The following is a 14,286-nucleotide window of genomic DNA, read 5'->3' as shown; positions in this document are numbered from 1 at the left end:
AAAAATAAAAAGGAAGTTTATGCTAGATATCTCAAATATATAATAATGAAATGATCACACCAATACAACACAGAAGACACAGGAATATTGAATGCACTGTGAACAGAGTTTCAATCAGCCCTTCAATTTTATTGTAATTTTAAATGCATTAAGTGATGTTTTTACTTAAAAGGATTAAGATATATGGCAAATGATCTGCAATTCGCATAAAATGAAGTATGATTCTCAAATTTCTCTTGGATATCTTGTATTGGGATCTCACTAAATATGTTGTCTATAATCATATCTGTACCAATATTACATGTATCTGACTACAAAGCACAGACTAACACACCACTGACAACAACAGATTAAACAAGCCACTGCACCAGGCTGCAACTTACCTGCAGCTCCTGGTTAGCAAAAAGGAAAACACACATAATTAGAAAAAACGAGGACAAACACTTAAGATACTCTATAACCAGGGGGAAAGGTTCTATTATGTATGATTTGCCAACTGTAGAAGACTGATTCAAGCTCTGGAAAAAGCTTTAGTCAAAAAAGCTAAAAAAATTTAACTCTCTTTTTATGTAAAATTGGTTATGAAAAAAGTTATAAGACAAAACACTTAAAACAACATGTCTATGGTACATTTTCCTTGGTGTAATATGTAAAATAACTGTTTAAACAAGCAGTGAATGAAATCCTTGAACTTCAACACAGATGAAATCTTAAACTGACTTTAACTGTCCACATTCAGTTGACAAAACATATAAAGTCATAATTATACTCATATTGGAGGAAAACTTTGACATATTTTTAACTAGACATTCTGAAAGATATTAAGTACTTTTCAATTTCAATATTTATGAAGAGGACCCTAAACACCAATGTATGGATCCTCCCTTTTTCTCATTTTCCAACTGAGATATGAAGGATGGTGTGTGGTTTTGCACCTTGAGTGAAATCTATATTTTAGTCACCATTTTTCCATTCTAAGTGGACAGGTAAGATCTTTGGCTTCTTCTGGGGCCTTTATCAATCCCTCAATGATATAGCCAATAAGATTCCTTAAAAATGGTTCTTTCAACCAGCCCACAGGTCTAGTTTCCTCAAACTTGAAAATACAATTCCAAAGTTACTCCAGCAACTGGTTGTCTCTCATGGAGATTCAAAATGTTATTAGTATGCCAACATGCATATTTTCCAACTTTTTTCAGTGATTTTGTTTGCTCCAGAGAAATGGACAGAGTATTTGCATGCAAACGTAAATGAAGAGCTAGGGATTAAAGCACTGAAAACATCCTTAAACTAATCTATTTTTCCTCAGTCTGTTAATATTACTAACATTAAAGTATTAGCAAAAAAGCAAACAGTATATTTTAATATAAATTCTAATATAAATGACTATATTTCCATTATGTCACATATAAAAGTGATGTCCTAAACTTAAAAAAAAATGTGTTTTTGTTGATTAACTCTCCATATCGTACATTGGTAACAGACAGTACACAATTTGACATAGGGATGGGTGAACTGGTTGAGCTAGAATAAGAACGGGCTGTATCTCAGCCTGATCTGTTATTAAAATTGACATTGAACCATATTTTGAAGTTCAGGAAAAGCAATATGCATGCTGCCCACAAATCCTTCTGTTTTTTAGATGTTAAAATTGTAGGACCAGCAGTTGTGGCCGCTTTTCTATTGTGACTTAATGCTTTTGAATCTACCTCTTCTCAACTGTTCACTTATTCTCGGTTAATTTAGGGGATCAGATATAGGACAAAAGGGAAGGCCACAAAATACCAGAGATCTGGCTGGTGTGTGTGGGCATACGTGTACTGGACAAGTAATTTGCCCCAGGGACACAAGAATCAGTAGAGGGGAGAGATGTAAGGCACTGGAGGCCTCCAGGGAAGGGAGAAGAATTCAGGAAAGAAGAAGTCAGGAGCCTGCAAAGAGGGACAGAGAAACCAGAGATGGAAAGAGAGAGCATCTCAAAGTTCAGATGTATATCTAGGCTTTTTTGTGCTCATCTGAATCTAAAAACCTTCCAAGGTTCTCCTATTATTAATTTAATATTTTTAATTTTATGTACTATAATAGCCAGATGTAACAGGGTGAATTACAAAGAGTACTGATTTCTTTTTTTCACTCCCACTCCTTCTTTTGGGGGTCAGTTTAAGACCTTTAAATTATGATGTGTGCATACAATGCCTAACACAAAGGGACCATGATCCACAGTTGGGGTCTGGAGGCTCTACCACAATACAAATAATAAACAAATAATAATAATTAATATTACTGTTAACTTTTAAACCTTTTATTACCTAATTTAATTACTTTAACAGAATGAAAAATGTGAAAAAAGAAAACAAATGCACCAAATCAGATACAATATGAATGGCAAAGGTAGGGGCAGCTTTACAATATAAACCTTGTGTGAGGACAGGGTGGGATAGTCTGACAATTCATTGAGATAGTATTCCATTTCACTATATACTATTGCTAGCTTACTACTTGAAATTCTGGAAATGTAGAAACACATGAGTACCTAAGATTGTATGAATTCTTAATATGCTATTTCATTCAGCAAAATTTTCCATCGCAGCAGGCAGCATTCTTACACAGTGGGCAAAGCTTCAGAGTCTTAATAACAAAATCTTATGCTGTCAAAATTATTATTTCCCTGGCTACAAAACATATTCTTATAGAATAAGTGGGGAGTTAAACCCACATTCATAAAGACAATTGGTAGCTGCATCTGACATTGCAAAACTTGTAGTCAAGGTTTTGTTTTGATGGAAATCAAAATCCGTGAAGTTTTGGAACTGCTGCCCAATCCTTAATATTGTACCAACATAACCCAGCTTTTAAAACATTCTAAAATAGAAATTCCAATTCTAAAAAAGAAATTCCAGAGTCTCACCTCTGCATCTTCCAGCTCAACATCTAAAAAGTCAAAATCTTTAAAAACTCCAAACTGTTGTTCACTGCTGTTATCTTCCACAGCCACTTCCTCCTCTTGAATTACTTCTTCTGTTGTTGAAATAAGGCTAGTTTGTTGGTCCCCAACTTCCAAGTCTTCATTAGAAGAAAACACAACCTACAGAAATAGATAATAATGGAAATAAACATGGCTTAAGTAATGTTAAGAGAGAACATACAGGGAAGCCTATGAGATGGAAGATACAGTATTACTAGAAGCCTTTACTCTTAAACTATACAATATGTAATTCTCCTGGCAATGCATATAAGTAACTAGGAATTGGAGAGATGAAATAAGGGGAGAAGAAATCCCAGGATTTAATTTCTGTAACCATGAGATAAATGTATATATAAGGCCAGAAGATACTATTATGATGATCTAGTTTGACCTGCATAACACATGCTACAGTGTTTCACTCAGTAATTCCTGTATTAAGCTCAATAACTTCTGCTGAAAGTTGAAACTAGAGCATATCTTTTAAAAAGATACCGTTTTTTGATTTAAGTGATGAAGAATCCATAAAAGATGGTTACTTACCTGTATTGCAACTGTTATTCTTTGAGATGTGGGTGCAGACACATATTTCTCTCAGGTGTGCATGTGCCTAGTGCACTGAAGCCAGAGAACTCTGCTTAGCAGTACCTGTCAGGGTGACACTTGCAACCTGTGGTCCTTGTAGCCCCTCCTGTGGCTATGTAAGAGTGATCCCACACTGAACCCCTCTCAGCTCCTTCTAAGACTGGAGATTCCAACGCAGAGGGGACAGAGTGCAGGACGTGGAATACACATCTGCACTGACATCTCGAAGAACAAGAGTTACAATACAGGTAAGTAACAGTCTTTTCTTCTTTGAGTGGTTGCAGATATGTTTTCCACTCAGGCAACTCACAACCAGTTCTGATAGGTAGTGGGATTCAGAATCTACATAAACAGTGTAGGAGGCAGGACCTGGGGCAGAGTGGGGGAGAAGCCTGGGAGGAGCGGGGATGGACTGTGGGTGGGGCTAATGGCACTCCAATATGAGCCGATATTTTAGTGTGGTGATCTGGTCACCCTAGACATTGATCAAACTGAAAAAAGCTTCCACTCACCCAAATAAGTGGACCTAATAGGTGGTTTTCTACTATTAAGCAGCATCCTCTGAACTGCTTCTGAGCAGTGTCTTTCCTCCTCATTTAGCCATGAACACCATGAAGTGCAGATTGCTCAGTGCCAGATGAACAACCTGGACATGGTGCTGAGGCAGCAGGTCAGAAAGGAGAAGAAGAGATTTGGGAGGTTGAACAGACAGATGGAGAATTTCGGAGAATCAACATTGCCTTGGCCAAGCTGATGCAGTAATTACAAGTTTGGCACAGTCCAACTTCAGTTTGAGAATAACCTGAGAGATGAGAGGATGGGGGAAAGGGCATACATCAGGTATGTTCCCCAGTTCAGATGGAAACCATTGGTTAGAGAACTTGGACTCAGTCCCACTCAGGAACAAAACTGACGGCACTTCTTGTTGTCCTTTGTTGCAAATAGGTCGACCAACAGGATGCTCCATTCCCTGAAAATGGACCTCACTATGCTGCCTTTTTTGAGACAACTTGTCGCTGTCCAAAAAAGTCCTGCTGAGATGGTTGGCCCAGAGATGGGTTTGAGAGCCCAGTAAATGCGCTGCTAGGGTATGATGTCTTCCTTGATGCAAAAGTGCCAAAACTTTATTGCTCCCTGACAAATCTGATGGAAGTGGACTCCAACCTGCTTGTTCATATAATACATTGCAGTGGTTTGTCGATGAGCATATGAACTTCTGATCCTGGAAGGCACACTGTGCACTGTAAATGGCTCAAAACTCCAGTAAGTTGATATGAGATGATGCTTCCTGCTATGACCCCAAAACCTGAACCTTTTACGATCTTTCGTGTGCTCCTCAACCTAGTGTGGAGTAATCAGTCAACAAAGTTCTGGTCAGTGGAGGATGGGCAAAGGGAACACTCTAGTATACACTGTTCTGTTCTGCCCACCACTGTAGAAAGTCCAGAACCTCTGGAGGCAATTGGACAAGCCTGTGACTTGCAGCTAGGGGGACAGACCAACTTCAACCATGCCTGAAGAAGATGATGATGCAGTCTTGCATGCTGAATCACATAAGTGCATTCAGCCACATGTCCTAATAACTTAATGCATACACAGACCATGGTCAAAGGATGAGACTGGGGATCCAAATAAAGGCACCAAATTGTCTGGAACTGCTTGTGAGAGAGAGAAAGACCTTTGAATTCAGAGAATCTAGAAGGGGGCCAAATAACTTGATTTTTTTTAGATGGAGTCAATATCCACTTTGTTTTGTTGAAAATCACCCCCAGTTGATCAAAGAGATCCAGTGTGAACTGGACATGACTAAGGACTTGTTCCTTAGATTTGCCTCTCACTAGACAATCATATAGGTACAGGAAGATATGAATTCCCCTCTTTCTGACATGGGCTGCTACCGCCATCATGCATCTGGTAAAGACACGTGGGGCTGATGACAGACCAAAGGGAAGAAATGTGTACTGATAGCATTGACTGACAACAAGGAATCTCACGAACTTCCCTTAGCCTGGGAAAATCGCCACAGGGAAACAGGCATCCTGAAGATTGAGAACAACAAACCAGTCATTGTAATTTCAGGCGGGAAGAATAGTAACCATGAGGAATCTCATACACTTGGTGTATTTGCTGAGACTGCAGAGTTTGAGGATATATCTCACCCTCTACCTTGGACATGTGGATTGGGAAGCAGAGTAGAATCCCTTTCCCTGATGAAGTGGAGGAGCCTCCTCTATAGCTCCCAGAGCACACAAAGGCTGAACCTGCTGAAGAACTTGCATCATCATCCTCTTCAGGCATGGCTGAAGTTGGTCTGTACCCCTACCTGCAAGTCACAGGCTTGTCCAATTGCCTCCAGAGATTCTGGACTTTCTACACTGGTGGGCAGAACAGAAGGCTCATGAGAGGAGTCCTTGAAAAGGGATAGGTAGGAAGGTAGAATTGGGGGGACAGACAGAAATTGTATGGCGTAACCTAATCCCACAGTGTTTAGGACCCATCTGTCCATAGTTATTGTTTCCCAAGAACTGTAGAAGTGATACAGCCTGTGTCTGGACTGATGAGACAGGTTTGAATGTTCACAAGTGGTATGCTGTTCTCGATATAAACATCAAATAGGTTGCCCCTCCTTGAAGATGGAGGACAGGCTGGTTGGGTAAAAGTAGAGCCGAAGATCTTCTCCACTTAATTTATGTCCTTTTCCAGAGAAACTTTGCTACCTAGCAGGGTAGGACAACTGATGAAAGTATTGCTGAGAGGAATATTGCTGGTGATGTTGCTGACCTGCAAAATAACATTCTTATGGCTTGGGCATAAACACTGAGAGACCATAAAGTAGATCTATAGTCCTTAAAAGAATGTGAAGTTTGACAGTTTTCTCAGAAAACAAAAACTGACCAAACGACAAGTTCTCGATGGCCTGTTGAACTTCAAAAACTATGCTGGAGTTCTGTAGCCTCGAGGCCCTTCTCATTGTCACAGTTGAAACTATAGATCTACATGAAACATCTGCCATACCCAATGCTGCCTGCAAAGACATCCTGGCCACCAAATGGCCCTCTGCAATAAATGCCTCAAACTCTTCCCTAGAGATTCACGTAACTTATCCATAAATTTGGATATGGAATCCTAATTTACAAAGTCTTATTCAAACAATAATGCTTGCTGGTTGGCAATGCAGATTTGCAATGATGATGTTGAATATACTTTTCTCCCCATCAAGTCTACTGTTTTGACTCTGTTTTTTGTAGATGTATACCTCCCTGCTGTACTCTCTTAGTTTCTGCAGTCACAGAATTAGGAGGTGAATGCGAGAAAAAACACTCAAAACCTTGCATGGGGCTGTTGTCAAGGTGGGTCATGGGCAGCCTGTGTGCACTGGTTAGCTACTAAGTTGCAATCAGGAGTCGAGTAGCAGGGCTGAGAGGGAGCTGGGTCACAATGCCAGGAAGTCAGGGTCAGGCACCATGTTGCGGGCGAATAGCAGAGTTGGGGTCAAGCTGGGTCAGGATATCAGGAAGTCAGGATCAGGCACCAGGTTATAGACAGCAAGCAAATAGTTGAGGACCAACCAGAGTCAGAAGCCAGAGTCTAGGGTCGACAGCAATAAGGTCTGGAATGGAGGCAGGCAGGCAGTGTTGTTGCTCAGACAGATCCCCATGATGGCTTTCTGGTTTAAATACTAGCATCAGCCAATCAGTGGGCTGTGAGTGGAAGCCATTCAGGCCCTGCTGGGCGGTACTTTCTGCAAAGCCTAGCTCCACAGCGTCTTCTAGCGGAAACCCTAGTGTAAGCTTCCAGTGGCAATGTGGAAGTGTCAGCAGTCCAGAACCCACATGGTCCCAGGTCAGAAGAGGAGGTTACTCACCCTGTGCAGTAACTGACGTTCTTCGAGATGAGTGTCCCTGTGGGTGCTCCACTACAGGTGCTGGTGCGTCCCTGCGCCTTCGCCCGGAGATTTTTACAGCAGTACTCATAGCGGCCACGCATGCTCAGAATCTGCCCCCCCCGCTGTGACTCTAGGGTAATAGAACGCATGCGTGGCCGGTCTCCTCAGTTCCTTCTCTACCACGGAGGCCCCCCAACTCCGAAGTAGAGGGGAGGAGGGTGGGTAGTGGAGCACCCACAGGGACACTCATCTCGAAGAACGTCAGTTACTGCACAGGGTGAGTAACCTCCTCTTCTTCTTCGAGAGATGTCCCTGTGGGTGCTCCACTACAGGTGACTTAAAAGCAGCGTATCTTAAGGAGGTAGGGACTTCGGATCTGGTAGGAACGCCGTCGAGAGTACCGCCCTGCCCAAGCGTATGTCAGATAAAGGGCCTTGAATAAGGGCATAGTGTTTAGCAAAAGTATGGTCAGATGACCAAGTGGCTGCTTTACAAATGTCAGCCAAGGGGACTTTGCGTAAGAACGCGATGGAGGCAGCCAGAGATCTAGTGGAGTGTGTTCTAATGCCATCTGGAGGTGCAACCCCTTTCATCTGATAGCACAGTCGGATGCACTGGGAGATCCAGTTCGAGAGTCTCTGGGTAGAAATAGGCATGCCCTTGGAGCGCTCTGCAACAGAGACAAAAAGTCTAGAGGAGGTTCTAAAGGGTTTGGTTCTATCCAAATAGAATGACAAGGCTCTGCGAACATCTAGTGTATGCATTGAGGCTTCAAAGGAGTTTGCATGTGGTTTCGGGAAAAAAGTCGGGAGGTGTATGGGTTCATTAATATGGAATGATGAGTGTACCTTTGGAAGAAATTTGGGATGCAATCTGAGGGTAACCTTGTCTTTAAAAAATATCGTATATGGTGGATGAGCCATGAGAGCTGCCATTTCTCCTGCCCGTCTGGCAGAAGTAATTGCCACTAGAAACGCAGTTTTCATGGAGAGGTGTAAAAGGGAGCACGTGGCTAGGGTTCGAAGGGTTGTTGAGTTAGGGCAGACAGTACCAGATGAAGGTCCCAGGGGGTGGTCGGTTGTTTAATGTCTGGATATAAGGTTTGTAGGCCCTTGAGGAAACGCTTCGTAGTAGCGTGAGCAAAGACAGACATATCATCAATTCTGTCGTGGAAAGTCGTAATAGCAGCTAAATGGACCCTGATGGAGCTGAAAGAGAGGCCGGCTCGCTTAAGGCCCAAAAGATAGTCCAATATAAGCGGAAGAGGTACCGAGGTAGGAGAAAGATGTTTGGCAGAACACCAATGTGTGAATCGTTTCCACTTTTGAAGATAGGTCTTGTGAGTAGATTGCGTTCTGCTATGTAGGAGCACCTCCTGAACTTGTTCGGAGCAATCTAATTCGCGTTGGGAGAACCACGTAGGAACCAGGCCTTGAGGTGAAGCATGGACAGGTTGGGGTGGAGAAAACGACCGTGCTGTTGAGATAGAAGGTTCGGAATAAGCGGCAGGGAGACTGGTGGTTGGATTGACATTCTGGTGAGGAAGGGAAACCATGGTTGTCTGGGCCACGATGGGGCAATGAGGATCACCTTGGCTCGATCAGTTCGTATTTTTATCAGGACCCTGTTGAGAACTGGTATCGGGGGAAACGCATAGAATAGGTTTCGGTGCCATGAGATCATGAATGCGTCCCCCAGGGAATGTTTGCCCAGTCCTGCTCTGGAGCAGAAATTGAGACATTTCTTGTTCTTTGCAGTTGCAAAGAGGTCTATTGTTGGGTAGCCCCAGATGCTGAATACCTCGTGAATGGTTTTGTCGTCTATCTCCCACTCGTGGTCCCATGGGAAGCGTCTGCTCAGTTCGTCCGCTGTGGTGTTCATGATCCCGGGAAGATAAGCAGCTGATACCCGGATGTTGTTCAGAATGCACCAATTCCAGAGCTTCATCGCCTCTGTGCACAGCGAATGGGAACGAGCTCCGCCCTGCCTGTTTACGTAAAACATGCAAGCAATGTTGTCCGTCATTATGCGTACGTGATGATGTTTGATTAGTGGCAGGAAGTGACGGCACGCGTTGCGAATGGCTCGAAGTTCTAGTACATTTATGTGCAGGGAGGTCTCGGTTGGTGACCATAGTCCCTGTACTGTGTGATGAGACATATGTGCACCCCACCCTGTCATAGATGCATCGGTGGTCAGAATGCGTGATGGAGCCTGTTGAAGAAACGGGACTCCAGAACAAAGGTTGGAGTGGACGGTCCACCAACGTAGCGAGCCCTTGACTGGAGTAGGCAGGGAGAGAGTCTTGTTTAAAGATTGCATATTCGGTTTGTAAACCGTTGCCAACCACGCTTGGAAGCACCTCATGTGCAGGCGTGCATTCTGGACGACAAAAGTGCACGAGGCCATGTGACCTAGTAGTTGTAGGCAGTCTCGGGCAGTTACCTGAGGGCTGTTGCGAATAGTTGTGGTCAGTTGTTTTATGGAATTGTAGCGATCGGGTGGGAGCGATGCTAGCCCGGTCCGAGAGTCGAGGTCTGCGCCTATGAACTGAAGGTGCTGGGTGGGGCGTAATGTGGATTTGTCTCTGTTTATTTGTAGGCCGAGAGAAAGAAAACACTCGACTGTGAGTCGTGTGAACCGGAGCGCCTCGTCGAATGTTGAAGCTTTGAGGAGGAAATCGTCGAGGTACGGAAATATTATTACCCCTTGTCTCCTGAGGTGAGCAGTGACTACAGCTAGAAGTTTGGAAAAAGCACGGGGGGCTGTAGATAGTCCGAAGGGGAGTACCCTGTATTGGAAATGTGTGGAACCAAGGGTAAACCGGAGGAAGCGTCTGTGGGCCGGATGTATAGTGACGTGGAAATAGGCATCTTGTAGGTCGAGGGCAGAAAACCAGTCGCCTTGCTCCAGCGCTGGGATTATGGTATTGAGGGTCACCATCTTGAACTTTTGCTTTTTGATGAATCTGTTGAGCCGCCTGAGATCGAGGATTGGTCGCCATCCCCCATTTTTCTTCTCCGTTAAGAAATAATGGGAGTAAAAACCCTTCCCTCTGTGTTGCTCTGGCACGATTTCTACTGCTCCCAGATGAAGGAGATGTTGCACTTCTTGGAGGAGTAGCTGCTCGTGAGAAGGGTCCCTGAAGAGGGACGGGGAGGGTGGGTGGGTGGGAGGTAAGGAGAGGAACGGGATGACGTATCCAATTGTAACTACCTCTAAGACCCACTTGTCGGAGGTAATCTTCCTCCATTGTTGGAAAAAAGGTCGTAGGCGGTGTCCAAAGATTGATGTGTCGGCTGAAGTGAGGGCATTGCTTTCTAAACCCTCGACCAAGTTTTCAAATCTGCCTATTAGCTGATGGGGGTTGAGGCGCCCCTGTAGAGTTTGGGCGACGTCGCTGGAATCTTGGTCGTGGACGTTGCGGCTGTTGCTGTTCCTGCGGTCTATGGGAAGGTTGTGTAAATGCGGGATAACGTGGCCGGTGGTATGGTTGGTATCGATATTGTCATCTCCTTGCCGTAGGTGTCTGGAGACCTAAAGACCGGAGGGTTGTTCTGGAGTCTTTCATTGAATGAAGCACTTCATTCGTGTTAGAAGCAAAAAGTTTGTCACCGTCGAAGGGAAGATCTTCAATCGTGTTCTGAACTTCGCGAGGAAAAAAGGAAGAGGAGAGCCATGAGCCCCGTCGCATGACTATCGCTGTGGCGGTAGATCTTGCCGCTGTGTTGGCTACATCGAGGGCTGCTTGGAGAGCGGTGCGTGAAATGGCTTGGCCCTCAGAAACTATAGCTCTGAACTGTTGTTTTCTTTGTTCTGGAATGTCATCAATAAAGTCCATTAAATTATTATAGTTTTTATGGTCGTATTTTGCCAGGACTGCAGTATAATTAGCTATGCGAAATTGGAGGGTGGAGGATGCATAGACCTTGCGACCAAACAGGTCCAGTCGTTTGCTATCCTTGTTAGGTGGGGCAGAACGAGAATACTGTTGTCTAGCCCTCTGGTTCGCAGCGTCTACTACCAATGAGTTTGGTGCTGGGTGAGTAAAAAGGAATTCAGAGTCCTTTGGAGAAATAAAATACTTCTTGTCCGCTTGCTTGCAGGTAGGTAGGCTTGTCGCCGGAGTCTGCCAGATGGACTTAGCAGGTTCTAAAAGGGCTGCGTTAATTGGAAGTGCCACTCTGGAGGAAGAAGGGGGCTGTAGGATGTTCGTTAGCTCATGCTGTTGTTCGGGAACCACTTCCAGGTTAATGTTCAGGGCACTAGCAACTCTCTTAAAGAGGTCCTGGAATTTTGTGTATTCATCAGAGGGAGTGGGAGGAAGGGGAAGTAACGCTTCCTCCGGTGCTAACTCCGGGTCTGTTGGACCGGGAGAAGGGCTAGGTTTATCCTGGGAACGTGGCTGTGTTGCCAGGCGTCTCGTGTCACTAGCGTATGTATTAGGAGACGGCACTGGATCAGTGTTGCGCCTGGTCGAATGGCCACGGGGCATGTGTTCCCGAGGGTATGATGCCCATGGTGTCCAGTATTGCCATGGTGGTGGGTAGGGCATTGATGGTGCCATCCAGGGGTTCATCCCCCAAGGGGCATGGTCCTGAGAGTGGGATGAGGTAGTGTTTCCATAGCCCTTAATGCTCTGGGTCCGGGGCTGGGAGTCATGATATGGGGAAAAAACTCCCTGTGGATCTGCTTCCTCCTCACTGGAGGAAAACTGCTCAGATCCTGACTCAGGCATTGCAACAGAATATGCATTCATGAGCGGAGACTGCAAGGTAGGTGACACTAGAAGATCAGCTGTCTGGGTAAAATGAGGGAAAGCAGCTCCTGCGGGAGATGAAAGCTGAGCCGATAAAGGCTGCTGCACAAGAGCATTCCTGCGATCGGGGCTTCTGGCTGTGATCTGTTTGTCAGAATGCCCCGCAGGCGTCGGTGCCGCGGTCGGTGCCGGGCGAGAAAAGTCGGGCTGCCTCGGGTGCGGTGTGCCGAAGAATGTCGGCACCGTCTCATTCGCGGTGCCGAACGGTGCCGTCACTGAGGCAGGCAACTGGAAGCCTGATGCCTCGGCACCGGAGCTTCTCGGCGGCGCTGAAGCCTCAGGCGGCTTTTGCGCTGTTCCGGAGGAGCCTGCCTCATGAAAAGTGCTGAGGCGAGGGATCACAGGCAGAGAGATCGTTGATCTGCCTGGAGAAATTGTATGCCTCCTAGCCTTGCCCGGTGAGGAAAAGTGCCCCTTCTTCGTAGACTTCTTGATCTTTTTTGAGGGGGGGGGGCTGTGTCGGGTAGCGGAGCCGGCTTCAATGCCTGGGTCTGAAACTGACCCGATAGATTTTTGAAGCAGGAGCAGTTTTAGTTTAAGCTCTCTGTCTTTGCGTGCCCTGGAGCTGAGTTTAGAGCAGTGGGCACATTTTTGGGGAATGTGACCTTCCCCCAAACATTTTATACATTTTGAGTGCCCGTCCGATGACGGGATAGCTTCCTTACAAGTAGCACAGCGCTTGAAACCGGTGGAGCCCGGCATAGCCGCGGCTGACAGGAATTTTTTTTTTTTTTTTTTTTTTTTTTTTAGGTAAACTGGGTAAGTAACTATTTAACCGGAAAAAACTGACAGAAAAAATGGTTTCTAAAGGATAATTAAGGCAATAGTGAAGGATTCTCTAATGAGTCTGCTGAGCTCCGTCTCAGGCCGGGGACGGTTGAGAAGGAACTGAGGAGACCGGCCACGCATGCGTTCTATTACCCTAGAGTCACAGCGGGGGGGGGCAGATTCTGAGCATGCGTGGCCGCTATGAGTACTGCTGTAAAAATCTCCGGGCGAAGGCGCAGGGACGCACCAGCACCTGTAGTGGAGCACCCACAGGGACATCTCTCGAAGAAGAACACATAGCTACAGGTGCTACAGATCAGGGGTGGGCAAACTTTTTGGCCTGAGGGCTGCATTGGGTTTCGTAAATTGTATGAAGGGCCAGTTAGGGGAGGGGGTCGTGGCCCGGTCCCCACCTCCTATCTGCTCCCCGTCCGGGACTCCTGCCCCATCCAACCCCCCCTTCTCCCTGTCCCCTGATGCCCCAGGAACCCCTGGTGTGGGGCCGGTGATGCGGGGTTTGGGGTGCAGGAAGGGGTTCCAGGTTTGGGGGGCTCAGGGCTGGGGCATGGACTTACCTCCGGCGGTTCCCGGTCAGTGGCGCAGGTGGGATGCAGAGGCAGGCTTCCCACCTGTCCTGGCACCGCGGACCATGCTGCGCCTAAAGTGGCCAGCAGCAAGTCCAGCTCCTAGGCAGAGGCACGTAAGCAGCTTTGCGTGACTCTCGCCCGCAGGCACCACCACCCCAGTTCCCACTGGCTGGAGTGCGGAGCCGGTGCTTGGGGTGGGGGCAGCGCATGGAGCCCCACGGTCCCCCTGCCTAGAAGCCAGACCCGCTGCTGGCTACTTCCGGGGCACAGCGTGGTGTCGAAACAGGTAGGGACTAGCCTGCCTTTGCTGGGCAGCACTGCTGACGGGACTTTTAAAGTCCCAGTTGGCGGTGCTGACCAGAACGACCCAGTGCCTGACATTCTGCGATCCAGTACTGGGTCGCAACCCGAAGTTTGAAAAATGCTGTACTATGACAACTAAGGGCATGAGTACACTTGCAGATGTAGAGCACTGTGAGTCAAACCAGCCCTTGGAGAGCGCAGTAGGGAAAGCGCTGCAGTGTGTCCACACTGTCAGATTCAAGCACACTGGCGTGACCACATTAGCAGTTCTTGCAACACCACAAAAAGCAGTGCATTGTGGTAGCTATCCCACATGCAAGTGGCTGGAACTTGCTTTTCAAATGCAGGGGGTGGGGTGGAGTGGAGTGTGACAGAG

At 46.2% G+C, this 14,286-nt stretch overlaps 1 protein-coding gene across 25 annotated transcripts in view; it reads right to left on the bottom strand.

Annotated features, from left to right (window-relative positions):
- The window catches only part of FRYL (FRY like transcription coactivator), a 411,199-nt gene that overhangs the window by 59,529 nt on the left and 337,384 nt on the right, over window positions 1–14,286 (bottom strand). For all 25 annotated transcript variants that reach the window (XR_010601883.1, XM_065598069.1, XM_065598065.1 and 22 more), the window contains one exon: window positions 2,909–3,085. Coding sequence is in view for 24 of the 25 variants with exons in the window: in XM_065598069.1 (XP_065454141.1) it covers window positions 2,909–3,085 (177 nt within the window). In the remaining variant the exon portion in view is untranslated. The remainder of the gene's footprint in view (window positions 1–2,908; window positions 3,086–14,286) is intronic.

Source organism: Chrysemys picta, chromosome 5 (genome assembly GCF_011386835.1).
Source record: "Chrysemys picta bellii isolate R12L10 chromosome 5, ASM1138683v2, whole genome shotgun sequence".
In the NCBI taxonomy this organism is placed as follows: Eukaryota; Metazoa; Chordata; order Testudines; family Emydidae; genus Chrysemys; species Chrysemys picta.
This window is presented reverse-complemented; position numbering and strand designations above follow the sequence as displayed.